Source organism: Nuphar pumila, chromosome 2 (genome assembly GCF_984573655.1).
Source record: "Nuphar pumila chromosome 2, dmNupPumi1.hap1.1, whole genome shotgun sequence".
In the NCBI taxonomy this organism is placed as follows: Eukaryota; Viridiplantae; Streptophyta; class Magnoliopsida; order Nymphaeales; family Nymphaeaceae; genus Nuphar; species Nuphar pumila.
In genome coordinates, this window is record NC_143250.1 from 97105587 (window position 1) to 97118109 (window position 12523).

At 40.3% G+C, this 12523-nt stretch overlaps 1 protein-coding gene across 1 annotated transcript; it reads right to left on the reverse strand.

The window, feature by feature from the left end:
* Positions 1-1411: 1411 nt before the first annotated feature.
* Positions 1412-10074, reverse strand: LOC149846290 (uncharacterized). The gene is made up of 6 exons (XM_089990791.1): positions 9782-10074; positions 9518-9694; positions 9067-9125; positions 6912-8921; positions 2190-2349; positions 1412-2064 (listed from the first exon to the last, which is right to left on the reverse strand). The coding sequence occupies exons 2-6, from the start codon at positions 9636-9638 to the stop codon at positions 1412-1414; spliced, it is 3003 nt and encodes a 1000-aa protein (XP_089846917.1). The 5' UTR covers positions 9639-9694; positions 9782-10074.
* Positions 10075-12523: the final 2449 nt, after the last annotated feature.

The following is a 12523-nucleotide window of genomic DNA, read 5'->3' on the forward strand; positions in this document are numbered from 1 at the left end:
TTGGTAGGTTCAGGCTGCCAGGTACAAAAACCAGGCCCCACTCGGACAGCAGGGTTGGCCCAATTAATTGACTGGTCTCATTTATCTGGCAGCACCTTTGATATAATTCATAGCCTCTAACAGTATCTAAAGGTAACAACAGTATCTAAAAGGAAAGCTGTGAAAGAGAACTTGAGGTGCGCTTTGTGGCATTATCCTGTCAAGGTTGTTGTGTTGCACAACACGCATCACTGACACCAATTTTGAAAATTTACTGTCATAGTGACATGCCATTTAGATGTGTCACAGGCAATACGTATCAGATGCACTATGACATGTGCGAACATTAATTTAATATTTTTTACTATATAGTTCTCAATAGTTTTTACTATATTTCAATGGAAGTACATTTTTATATATTAAAATATAAAAAAGTAATTCTTCATCGATTAAAATTTTTAAAAACCGTGTCCTCTTGTCCATTTTCAAAAGGTTTTTTAACTCGCGTGTCAGGTTGAACCCAACACAGGAATTAAGGAGATTTTGCAAGAAATTCTGCAACTACATGTGCATGTCAAGGGTGGAATTTAGATTCTAGAAGGCTAGAATTAGGCCAAGTTACCTTGCAAAAAAATTGGGCCAAGCTAGGGCCAGGCTGTTTGACAGGCCCAATGGCCTGGCCAGGCTGGCCCGGCCCAACCTGTTGTCTGTCTTTTAATTGGAGCAAGCCGCCAGCAGCGCAGCCCATCAGTGAGTCAGTCAGCCTGTCCAAGAAACATGCTGGGCCGGTCCAGCCTGCCCATTGCCCACCCCCTTACAATGATGTTGAATCAGGCATCTGTTGTCATACTTGGTTAAGTTTTTGGCGCAATAAAAGAACCAGGCTTGAGCCGGCACCATAGCTAATTAGTGCAGCTGGGAAAACAAGAAAGCTCCATGGGCCAGCACGGATACTGATCCAAGAGATCAAAAGAAGGATAAAAAAGAAAGGTCTCTCTGTTACCCAGTCAAACTCACTGGGTCAGGACCAGGTCTGACCAGCTTAATCCTCTCTCTCTCTCTCTCTCTCTCGTGGGCTATGCACGATGGAGAGAGTGCCCCTAGGGTCAGAGTTAACAAACAGTTTTGGGCATGTGGGTTCAATCCACTTCACCCACAGTAGCTAGAAATTTAGAATTGAGTACATCCACTCTTCTCTTGGGCCTTGAATTCACTGCAAAACTGCCTGTAAACGAATAAGCATAGTGTAGAGAATATAATTCTACAATTTAATACATCCAGATCTCTCATACAATCTCCTTTCCCTTGGAGGGGCCAGAAAAACGAAAAACTATAGACCTAAATTACAAACCCCATGTGTAAAAGGAAAAGGTTCAGAAGGTATATGAGAGAGAGAGAGAGAGATTAAATAAGAAACCAGGCAGACATCCATCTACGCTTCCAAGCCAAAAGTGTAAACCACTGCCTCTTCAATCAAAAAATCCAATATTTCCTCCTCAACCTCCAACCGAGTTTCAAATTCATCGTTTTCAAAATCTAACCATCGCCCTGCTCCAGTGCTCATGTCCTTGTCCAATATCTCATCCACCATTAACTCCCCCATGCTTCTCCAACCCAGCATTTCCCTAAAAACTTCCTCTGCTACCCTGACTTTTCCGACCACAGCAACCCCTTTAGTCCAGGTCCTACAATCCCCTCGGCTGTAACGGCCATATTTCAAATCTACACACTCACTCACACAGTCGAACCGCAGTCGCCCCTCACTTTTGATTTGCTTTTGATCTTCAGTATTTCCAGAGATGGTACTGTTACCCTCTAATCTGTTGAACAGAAGAGGATCAACAATCCCACAGGGTGGACCAACTGCTATATCCTCAAATGTCAACTTGGTGTTTGCTATGATTTCCCTTACATATTCCAGTTCTTGTTCATTGGTGCCGACAAGCCCTTCTAGTTGCCCAACCACAGAAGAACCAGGCCCCATTGTCGCTGTACATACAGAGGTAGCAGAATCCAAGAGTTCCTTGTCAGAACCCACTGATGGGCCCCTGGTAGAAGCTTGGTATGACTGATCAATCTGTCCACCTAAAGGTGATAGCGGAACAAGAAACATAAGAGAAAATTGCATTCCCAAGAAATAGTGACAAATGAAGTAAAACGGATAGCCACGCAAGCAAAAGACTAATTATCCTTCTCATTACCATAAATACCTTCTGAACTATCCACAGAGTTGCAACTGTCATTTGAGAAGGCAGCATCAAGTATTGAAACAGGGCTGAGGCGCTCGTTATCCTCTACAGCATCCATTTTTATCAAGTCCCAATGGCCACTTTGAGTTCCAAAATTTTGTTGCCTGGCTGTTTCCTTTACCTAGAATGGGTAACAGCGTTATCAGAAACCAGTAAATACCACGCTTGATAACTGTACTTGTACTAAACAGACGGGTTAAGAACCACATCACTAGTTCTAGATCTTGAAGTAAAGATGCTACTGTGAAGAGTATGTGCTGACATTATATACAGAAAAGATACTCATCCAAAGGCAACCGATGAGAGCGGCATGACCCACGAGCTAGATCATGCCAATTGACGTTCAACAAATGCATGCATTGACAACAGATACTAGAGGCCTAGCTGAAGTTCACAGATGCAAATGGTGACATGTAGGTCAGAGAACATTTTCACGGGAATAGATGCAGAGAATCAACTGCATGTTAGCAATCTCTTTGAATACTCAGGTACTGTCAAACATGTAACTGATCATCTTAAAATCTGCTTCATCAACAATTACATCATGTGCTGCAGAATGAACATAGAAAAAGAACATGAACAATAACAGGTGAATATGTGCACATAAGAAATATAGAGTAATTGTCAAAGAGGCACATGTTCAAAAGAACGTCCACTAAAAATGGCACTACATTCTCTGTATGATCTATGTACCAGTTGTATCCTTGTACACATGAATGTGAAGTCACAGAATAACAATAACAGGTGAACTGTGCACATAAGAAATATAGAGTAATTGTCAAAGAGGCACATGTTCAAAAGAACGTCCACTAAAAATGGCACTACATTCTCTGTATGATCTATGTACCAGTTGTATCCTTGTACACATGAATGTGACCAGTAAAAATGAAATAATAGACCTTATGCAGCAGCAATTACCAAAATGTGATCTCATTGCTTAAATTAAACAAAAAAATCTTCAGATATTACTTCTATGGATATACATGGATGCTTTTTCTTTTCTTTTCTTTTTACTGTTGTTTTATGTGAACACAATGATAAGACAATATAAAATAAACCACGCTGAGCTGCACAAGAAATTCCATTTGTATTCTACAACTCAACCAAAAAAGAGACACAAAACAGGTGTCATTCTGCACCATTCAAGGATATTCACAAAAGATGAGTGAAGGACATGCTGACACCACTGAGATGACGATTATAGAAAAGTAAAGAATGCTAGCAATTCAAATTAATTCTTTGATGTTCATGGGATCTTATAATTATCATTCTTTGCAGAATCACACATTTTTTCAAGTTTCAGTCAAGAAACACTTTCATTTTTTTAGGATAACAAAAATTTGATGGAAGCCCACTTCCAATCAATTCTCCAAGTCATCACAGGTGCCAGATGTTTAGGACTTGATTGGAAAAACTTGAAAACGTAAATATGTGATTTTGGAGCCAGTGCCCAGATGTCAGATCTGATATTGATGCGATTAAGGAACACAAACAATCACAATAAAACGAGCAAATAAGCAAATAACAACAAGACGAGGGTTTTACGTGATTCGGCAAAACCGCCTACGTCTACGAAGAAAGTACCGAGAGCCTTTATTAATATAATCAATCATCGATACAAGAGAGAATAAATAAAACCACAAACGGAAACAACTGCACATGTCGTTCGACCCATCAAGATGATCGATGCGTGCAACTAAAAACTTCATCTCACTCACCAAAAAGAAGTTGTCACATTCTCTCACACTTCTCTCAAAATCCAAGAAAAACCCCAAGCATCGGAGAACCGCCCAAAAGAACAAAACCACCATCTTTCAACACCAAAAGAGATATACCCTTTTTTCTCTCTCTCTCAAGCCAAGAAGTACCTCTTCATCTTTCCAAAAGAGAGCGCACTTTCTATTTATAATTCTCAAGGTAGAAACCTTATCCATCAAGGAACCTCATATGGTTCATATTTCTCATCTCATATGAGATTCTAAATAAGAGTTCAAAAGAGACTTCTTTATGTGCCAAGGTGAGTCCTAGTCCAATAGAGACTCATTCAAACCACAATCAACAAAAGATGCTATGACAATGTATCAACATAATTATAAATTCTCAAGCTAGAAACCTTGTCTATCAAAGAACCTCATATGGTTCATATTTCTCATCTCATATAAGATTCCAAATAAGAGTCCAAAAGGGACTTCTTTATGTGCCAAGGTGAGTCCTAGCCCAATAGAGAATCATTCAAACCACAATCAACAAAAGATGCCATGAAAAGGTATCAACATAATTATAAATTGAATGCACACTGACAAAGCAAAAAAAAGAGAGCTTGAAGAACTTAAACAGTTAACTACCAACTAGATCAAAGTCAGATCTGGACAGCTAGTGGGTCCAAGTGGCTTGAACATATGATAGTACCCCAATCTTATTTCATATTAATAACAATACTGGGATTTCCTGAACTATTGGTTCAAGGTGGTTCTTTGTTACACCAACTCTTATGAGAAGAAACATGCTCCAAGCATGTGATAAGATTACTGTGGTATCAAGCTGGCTGAGAGCCTTTTTCCTCTGCTAACCATGGTAACCAGCCACACATGGTCAGTAACAGAGAGAGAGAGAGAGAGAGAGAGAGAGTTGGGAAGTTGAGAAATGACCTACTTTAGGAATTGGTTCAATAGAATCATAACAATGAAGTAGGATACTACATCTTTGCAAATATTATGATATTTTTTTTAGTATAGGAAATCACATATGCATGTTAACATGTGCAGTTTAGATAGCTCTTAGGATGAATATCAAATCCATCAATCAGAGCTTAAATTTTGGTGTTCTAACATTTTCACAAAAACAATAGCCAACAAGAACCCAAGCACACACATTGCTGTGCATCTGGCCTTCTGTGTCAAGCATCTGTCAGCCCACCAGATCTTGAGAAGCAATATGCAAGAGACAACCCATCCAGATCCTATGCTATGGGGCTGAGGTTTGTGATTCAAAGCAAAGAACCGTGTAGCAATGGTCTTAGAAATACAAAACAAGCTCCCTATGTCATAAAAGCACACTTATTTGCCTTCACATCTTCCTGATGACACAATTACAAAGATGGTCAAGCTGAAGACATTTTACGACCAGATCCTGAGAAGCATCTGTCAGCCCACCAGATCTTGAGAACTGAGAAGCAATATGCAAGAGACAACCCATCCAGACCCTATGCTATGGGGCTGAGGTTTGTGATTCAAACAGAGAACCGTGCAGCAATGGTCTTAGAAATACAAAACAAGCTCCCTATGTCATAAAAGCACACTTATTTGCCTTCACATCTTCCTGATGACACAATTACAAAGATGGTCAAGCTGAAGACACTTTACGACCAGATCCTGAGAAGCATCTGTCAGCCCACCAGATCTTGAGAAGCAATATGCAAGAGACAACCCATCCAGATCCTATGCTATGGGGCTGAGGTTTGTGATTCAAAGCAGAGAACTGTGTAGCAATGGTCTTAGAAATACAAAACAAGCTCCCTATGTCATAAAAGCACACTTATTTGCCTTCACATCTTCCTGATGACACAATTACAAAGATGGTCAAGCTGAAGACACTTTACGACATAGGCGTACACATGATCAAAGTTGCCTCAGACAACCAATATCAGATCATGCTGAATCCATCTTAAATCATTATTGATATTTTTCTGAACTAATTCTTTGTACACTATACATTTTCAGTTAATTGTTTTTATGTAGTGACTTACATATGAAGCAATTTCTTATGCTTTAGCATCTTTGAAAACCTCATATATAGCACATCCATATCCTAACCTTGGCAAGATCAGGGTCTTCTTTTTGAGTTTATAGATGTTGTCGTATGTACAGTACTTTAACTGAAGCCTGAAAGATGTACTTTACAGTAGGGGTGGCAATCGGGTCGGGTTGGCGTGTCAGCATACCTCAACCCGAACCCGACCCGTTTATTAAACGGGTCAGCTGTGGCAAACACGAACCCGACCCGTTTAATAAACGGGTAACCCGACACGACCTGCCAACCCATTTAATAAATGGGTTGGGTCGGGTAAACGGGTTTTCAGGTTCGCGGGTCAGGTTGGCAGGTCGGGTTGGCGGGTTGACGGATCGGGTTGGCAGGTAGTCAGGTTGGCGGGTCGGGTTGACGGGTTGACCCACCCGCCTAACCCGTTTATTAAACGGGTCAGCCGGGTTGGCATACCCCCAACCCGAACCCGACCTGTTTAATAAACGGGTTATGCGGGTCGACCCGTTTATTAAACGGGTTGGCTTAAGCCCAACCCGAACCCGCCTAAGAGGCGGGTTGGCGGGTCGGGTTGGCAGGTCGTGTCAGAAATTGCCACCCCTACTTTACAGCTTCCCACTAGCCTATTTCCCAACCAAATAAAAGTCAAGAAAAAAAGAGTGCTCTTAATGATGATGAGGAAGAGGATGATAATAGTAGGAGGGTTCAATCCCAAGCTCCATTCAATCAAAGTAAGTTAGGATCCAGCTAGAACTAAATGGGAACCATCCATGACTGAAGAACAGGCCTCATGATAAAAGGTTCAGCAGAATATCTAAAAAATCCACTTAACAAATAGTTAGCCAATCCAATGCTTAATTATGTGAAGTACATGTCCTTTGGATGGGAAAAAAAATGAATATAAACATGGGAGAGAGCATCTACCTGAAACTTGAGATCTGTATTGACCATCGAAGTGCTTGAAGAGGAGCTGTCAGGAACAAATCTGTAATTTACATCACTTTTCTGAGGCATGGATAAACACTCATCATCATGTTCCTTCAATATGGGAACACCAGAATTAAGAGTAGCTAGAAAATCTTGGAGTATGGACACGGTATTTGAATTCTCTGAATTGGTGGCTTTAAGAGAACTCGCCATTTGAATCCCAGATGTCAATTCTCTCAACTTCTTCTCCAAAAGAGCACTCAAAGTATCTCCCTCCAACTTCGTGGAACCTGGGGTAGACATCCTTGAACTTTTTGTGCTTGACAAGATCTTTTCACCACAAGAATCAATAAAGCATCCCTTCTTCATGTTTTGCTTATCTGATGCCAGGTCAGTTGAACGGGTTCCAGACAGGGGCATCAATGGTGAAGTGAATGTAAAGGAAACAACATCCATACTCTTGCTGCTGCTTGAAACAGCCTGTTCACCATTCCAAAGCCTTTGTTTATTATCCTCTACTTCATTTAAGCAGCTATTAGTGATTGCATTGGTTTCTTGAGGAGTTCTATATCCATCAATAAAAATGGTATCTACAAACCCATTTCTATGAGAGGAAAAAACCCCTTCTATTAATCTTTTCTTTCGAGGAAAGTTTTCAGTTCTTGAGAGACATTTCTTTTCAAGATCACTTTTATCCATGCCCTTCTCTGAATTTCTAGAGCAAGCCCCTTTCTTCGGTTGGCTGCAAGCATTCCTGCCAGAAATCATGCCCTCTTGATTTGCAAGCCCCTTTCTCATACCCTCGTGATTTGCAAGCTTCTGTCCAGAAGAAGTACCCCCAACCACATCTTTTCTTGTGTGTTGGCTTAAAGCTGAAGGTTTTGAGGGCAACCTGTTCTGCTTCTGGTTATTCTGCCTAAGCACATTCGTAGCACTAGAAGTAGCTTGTTTCTGCTTATTCTTTTGGAGATTTAACTGGCTTTTGCGCTGTCGACTGATTGCTGGTTCATCCTGTTCATCTTGTACCAACAAACTACTACTGCGAGTGCTGTTTGGTCGTACCGAAGATGAACAAGACAAATTTTCCCTCCTCTGCACATTAACCTTTGCTTGAACGGCAAGCGAGATGGACTTTCCTTGATTAGTAGTAAATGAAGGCTTGGTATCCTCAGAATCTGGGAAATCACATGGTATTGCTACTTGTTTTTCTTGTTTAGCGGAAGAGAAAGGTAGCCTCTGGTTACTTTCTGCAGTATTCTGAGACAATGAGAAGGAAGGTAATTTTTTTGACAACCTTCCTTCAGAGGCTGCCCTGGAACTGCAACTATCTTCAGAGCCGTTCCAGCTCTTGTTCATGGCTTGCCCTTTCAGAAACGTGACTGCATTAGGCTCACTAAATTTCTTTGGTATCTCCAGGGGCTTAGAAATTCTATAGCTAAATGCTATATCTTCTGATTGACTTCTATCTTTCAAGGGAATCGATGAAGCCCCAATAATTGTGGATTTGTTCCTAGCAGCTGGCTGCAATCCTGGCTCAAGAATCTTCACAGCTGTCTCCATCACATGGGCTGCACTCTTGGCTGAAACAAATCCAGAACCCTTTATAGGTGATAATAGTCTATGTTGGATATTTGAATAAGATTTAACAGGTTTTGCTGGTAATGTCTCGGTTTGAAACCTCTCAATTGGCCTTCTGTCAAGTAAGGACATTTTCTGCATTTTTTGTGGCCTTGGCTCCAAGATTTTGCTAGCCAAAGTCATATCAGATGACTGTCTGACAGAGGGCAAGTTCTGGTATTGAGATCCGAATTCTAGGCTCTTCTTAGGACCATGAGTAAGCCCAGACTCATGAAATGGGGTTGAATTGCACTCAGGCACATCAAAAGAAGGCAACGAATCTAAACCCATAAGTCTGGCAACCACATTAGGAGCCTTTACTCCCACCCCCTCATCATCCATTGATAATGATGAAATGCAACTAGATTCACTTCTCTTATCATCATCCATCTAAGATCAAGAAGAAAAGTGGTTACCTTATAATATGGCAGAACAAAAAAGATAACAGAATGAAAACCCCAATGCACATAGACAAAAAACATGAGATTACAGACAGAAAATACACCAATAATGGAAGAAAGAAACAGTTACCGACCATGTGAAAGTTGGTGGTATGTAATTTCTCCCCATCAAGCTCAGCCTGTTCTGATTCTACTGCAATAGAAAGAGTGAACAATAAGAAAATGTTGAAAAAAAGGCATGAAACAATCAATGAATATACGATAATGAATGCAGGCATCCTGGTTTATCAGGAAGTGGAAAAGCAGGAAAGCTATAAACTCCAAGAATTTCACGCAGATGGGTAATTATGGATCCATCTGAACTGGCATGTCAAATAAAAGATAGATTATTAATTGAACCATAATAATTTACCAATTTTGGTTCCAAGCAACAAAGTTTGGATCAAAGCAAGCATGGGTTGAGTGATTAGTGAGGCTTCTGGCAACCGTTTCGAAAAACAAAGCGAAAATAAAGACAGAAAAACCGTATTAATGATCCATCAGTGGAGATACCAATTTGCAACAAGATGAAAACCGGATCCTTACCTGCTACAGGTGACTTGTTCGAGAACAACTTCTTCCACTTCGACCTACTATTTCGATCAAACAGCTGAAAGAAACCACCAGGGTGACCCCCTCCTTTTGAACCTCGCTTCTCGCCTCCCATTTTTCCTCTAATCACTGGCAACTCTTTTCCCTACCTCCAAACTAAAACCAAATGAACTACAAAAACATGCGAAAGTCACAGTAGCATCAGTGGCAGTGAAACGATTCTATGAAACGCATGAAAAACTATCCTATCAAACTCACAGTTGCAAACTTTAGACTTATTCGCACTCTCTCAATGGCGGCGGCATTGACCAATCTCCGCAGACTAAGCTCGGGCTCCTCATTCCGTGAAGAAACTAAGATTTCAGGTGTCTAAAACACTGACATATCAACGATAATTGAATACAGAGAATCTCCCCGCGCCCCCTCCCCCCACATTCACCTTCCCGCAAACACGTTCATCTAAAGTTCTCAATTCGAAAGGAACCAGCAACTAAACGCGGAAATTCACCGATCAACAATAAAGACTGCAAGATTCTTCCCCTACAAAACTTGCTGCCTACCATCCAAATGTGGCAAAATGAGTTTAGATTATCTCAGCGTTTCCTGTCTAACAAATCAATACAACGCCTCCCCCTCTAACTAATTCCCCCCCATTAACCACAAGCTCCCCTATGAATTCAGAGACCCACATAAGAATCTTCCGAAATGAAAACCAGAATCTCCTGAGCTGAAGATGTCAATCGGTAGAAACCTTCCATTGTCTGAAAAGTCATAAAATCTCGGTCCTAAACGAAATCGAGAACGAGAACTAAATCAGGAAAAGATACATCATTCTAATCTCTTAAACAACAAAAAATCAGACCAACTACATTTCCCCACAACCAGGAATTCTAAGCATCACCAGCATTCCACCAGATTTCGTCTTTCATCCCTAAATACAAATAAAAAAACTCCAAACAAACCCAGATTTCGAACCCTAGCCCCCCCCGCACCCCCCCCCCCCCCCCCCCCAAAAAAAAAAAAAAAAAAAACCATTCACGTTACAACCTTCAACGATTTCCCCAGCTCCACAACGCAAATCTTCCCAGAAAACAACACCACCAACATCAACGAATCTAGGGTATTTTCGTCCCTCAATTCCCAGCAAAAATTCCTCACTTCCTCAATCTCAAGAACTAGAAAAAAAAAACACAGAAAATCACGATTCCAGCTTCAGAATGAGATTCCTCAAGATCCTAAAATACCAAGAAAATAAACGAAGAGAAATTAAATTGACTCACAGAGTTAACCTCCTTCAAGAGAGAGAGAGTGGTCATTTGATAAAAAGGGTAGTTTTTGGCAATGAATGCAGTGCAGTGGAGCACCGTATCTCGGCAGAATCAGATCGAAAAATTAAAATAATTATTTTCTTTTTCTCGTGATCTGAAATGACTGCAATGCACCGACTCATTCAGGTCAAAGACGAAAATGGTTACCATTGGGGTTGGTGAGTGACCAGGGCATGTGTCATCTTTGGCCCGATGAAGAAAGAAAGACAGGCTAAGATGCTACTATCTCAGATCGCCTGATTTATGAGGTTGAAGGAAATCAAGCACCAGCTTTACAATCAGAAACTCCAACCTTTCATAACACTTTTCTTCAATTCTTCAACCTAGCCTTTCTATTCTAGTTTTAAATCCTCTTAACATATTCTAGTGTTGGTCCACCAAGGCCCTATCAAGAGTTGTCAACTGATCTACAATTGAATTCATATAAAGAATCCTATACGACACCCGATAGGGCTGGTAAACAATCCGAGCAGTTCGTGTCTCAGCTCTGTTTGGCTCATGACAAACATGTTCATGATCGATTTTCTATAGCTGGTTGGCGAGATGGGTCATGAGCAGCTCGTTTAGCTTAAATGAGTTGAGCCCTTACGGTGTTGAGCTCAGCTGAAGATAGTTGGTATAGATTTTATTTATATAGTATAATATATTTAAAAATACAAAATATATATATATATATATACAAAGATAAAGATGCATGAATATATACATAAATCTGAACTATTAAGTATAATATATATTTTAAATATAATATATAAAAAAAATATGTATATTCTATGTATACGAACATGAGTCGAGTCACGAAGATGCTCCACTAGTAAACAAGCTGAGCCCGAACATGTCCTTTTTGGTTTGTTCTGCTGGTTTACCAGCACTAGATACCGGTCATATTAGGGTTGGCCCTCCCATCTACATTCAGGGTGATTTTCGTATTTCTGGAAATAATGAGAACCAACGTCTCTTTTGTTTGAACTGGAAGATTCAAAATCGCCGAGTAGTGACACGGTGCAGATGAGGGTATTTTCGTCTTTTCGGTAGAGGTCTTTTTAACTCCACTAGCGAAAGGCACTCTTTTGTACTTGACTATGGTCAGAGGGTTGTTTCAGTAATTTTACATATCGATGCACAAGAAAAATGCACGGGTGCGTGCTAACGTCTCTCTCTCTCTCTCCGGGGGAGGGGGAACCTTTTCAAATTACGAACGGAAAAAGGACAAATAATTAATTACGTATATGCCCCTGAATCAAGAGGTCGATCACGAGCTTAACCCCCCTCAATCGGTGGTGAAATTTCTCAATTGACAAAAGAAGGCCTTGTAGTTTAATTAAATTACGAAAACGAGGTTCTCGCGGTGACTGGCTAGCGTGTGCAGGGTGTAGGACTGGTAAACGAGCCGAACGAACCCAAGGCATGTTCGCTGGGCTCGTTTAATAGTAGATTGAGCTCGTAGCCCGGCTTGTGTTGGTGTTTAGCCGAGCTCATCTCGTCCCTGAATGAAATGAGCTGAACACGAGTATGTTTTAATATATTATACTTAAAAATATATATTTTTATAAATTAAACTTAATAATTCATATTTTATGTATATGTTTTTCATCCATCCTTTTTTTATATATTCTTTTTTATATTATATAAAATATATATCATCCATATATATATATATATATATATATAT